We start from the raw sequence: 2,070 nt of genomic DNA on the forward strand, positions 1-2,070 counted from the left end.
ACCAGCCTGCGAGATTCTGGACTCTAACTACAATTTTGTATCCTTTATTAAACATAAACGAAACCTGCCTGCTGTATCTGCTTCCTCTGTCCCCTCACCACGTGGCAGATGTCTGCTCCACCTGGCTGAGCGCTTCCTCATAAGGGGAACTCCTGGTCTTCCTAATATTTCACAGTGCGCCTACAGGGAAAAGTTCCCTGGAATGACTGTTGTTGTTGTGAACTGGAGAATTCAGGAAGTTTGACTTTTCAGTGTGAAAAACGAGCAAAAAGGAAGTGTGCATACGTGTGTGTTTGTTTTGTGTGTACACTGAGTGCACCTGCGTGTTTATTTCTACTTTAAGGCGGGGCGTCTCTCTCCACAGGTGCGCAGCCTCGGCTCAGGTATAAAGGATGAAGCAGCTTGCCGTTATACAAGCTTGAAGCGGCTGTGATCTGTCCAGGATGGATGCGATCAAGTGCATCGGAAACTGCTTTCTTATGTTTCTCATCGCCGTCGTGTTTGACGTGCTCGGCGTGATCCTGCTTTTAATCGGGATCTTCGCCAACTTGCGCATCAACGGACTCTTTTATGGCGACTTCTTGATCTACACCGGCTCCCTGATCATTTTCATCAGCCTGGCCTGCTGGCTCATGTGGTACGTGGGCAACGTCCAGGTGTCGGTGGATGACGGCGGTAAGAAGAGGAACAGCATCGTGGAGCTGGCCAGGAAACTATCCGAGAGGTTAACCATGAAGCTGAGCGGAGGGGAGGAAAGCATGAAGTGCGTGGAGGATGAGGAGAGCAGCCATGGGGGATCCTCTCCACACAAAGCCAGCAGGGTGACGTGGGGCAGATCCACCGCCTACTCCAACGAAGGCTACGATACCTCATCGGACATCCCTGACGTGGAGAGCAAAATGGGCAAAAATGACACGAGCTGATGTCATGATGAGTACCTCCGTGTTAAAATGCGCATCTGGCCGCTTTATTGTGCCTCTTTCTGGAGCCTTCTGTACAGTACGCAGAGAAAGAGGGATGATACTACTGCAAGTTATATTTCCCAGGCTTCTCAGTCAAACCTAGATGGGCATTATGTCTGGACCTGTTCTGTCAAACATGTTTAAATAGGCTGTAAATCACAATGTTAGAAACACTGAGGCACAAGGCCCTTTATACTCTGTTCTTTCTCACTGAGCTTATATTTTACTTTTCTGGTCTGTAATTTCATATTAATGACTTTGTACATTTCCTAGAAAGAATTCGCCACCGTTTGCAGGGAAATAAGAAAGAGAGTTCACTCGAGGCATTCTCAGCGAATCAATTCAAAATGAATTGCGAGTCCTTTTCAGTCGGAGCACAGCGGGGCACTTTAACTCGAAAATGTGTTCAAGCAGAACTTTCTTTGTTCTTTCCAGAAAACTTTTAAAAGGAATGATCAGGAACGGTGGATCTATAGAAGATAAAACATGACCTGTTGTGCTGTAGCTGCTTCAGGCCCCAGAACCTCACTGGCCCCGGACTCTTTAGATTCTTCCAACTAATAGTTTGCAGTAACTCTTTTTATGAACCACCTATATTATAGTCTAGTATTGTGACCCCCTCTCTCCAATTTTGTTGAGGCTTTTATCTATTAGAGCTTATTTTCTGCTTGTGTTGCAAATTTCATATATAAAATTGTGCAATAAAAAGGAAAGAAGTGGGGGAAACAGTGAGGACATCAGGGGCCCTGAGCAGACGGACAGCCTTGCAGCTAGAAATACTCAATGTTTATTTATTTATTTTTGCTTGTATAAAAAAATGAACAATTGCAACAATTGTAACAATTGTAATTGTAACAATTGTTACAATTGTTACAATTGTTACAATTGTAACAATTCATTTTAACAATTGTTACAGATTTAGAGTCTACAAAAATCAGACTTTATATTATTTGTATTATATCTGTACCTGATTGTAGATTTAATATAAGCTGGATAAGCAGAGAATGCGCAGATATACCTCTGAGCCACAGCTACAATTACAAGGTGAAAGGACTGATTATTGATAGCCCTCCTTTACTTCATTTTTTCCACTTTTCCACTGATAAGT

General features: G+C 43.5%; 1 protein-coding gene across 1 annotated transcript; it reads left to right on the forward strand.

Annotated features, from left to right (window-relative positions):
- Positions 1 to 437: 437 nt before the first annotated feature.
- tmem238l (transmembrane protein 238 like) lies at positions 438 to 1,190 on the forward strand. The gene has a single exon (XM_035912564.2). It carries the CDS (start codon positions 444 to 446, stop codon positions 921 to 923), a length of 480 nt encoding a protein of 159 aa, XP_035768457.2. The 5' UTR covers positions 438 to 443; the 3' UTR covers positions 924 to 1,190.
- Positions 1,191 to 2,070: the final 880 nt, after the last annotated feature.

The sequence above is a fragment of the Neolamprologus brichardi genome, chromosome 4, assembly GCF_056152115.1.
Source record: "Neolamprologus brichardi isolate AB-2024 chromosome 4, ASM5615211v1, whole genome shotgun sequence".
Taxonomy (NCBI): Eukaryota; Metazoa; Chordata; class Actinopteri; order Cichliformes; family Cichlidae; genus Neolamprologus; species Neolamprologus brichardi.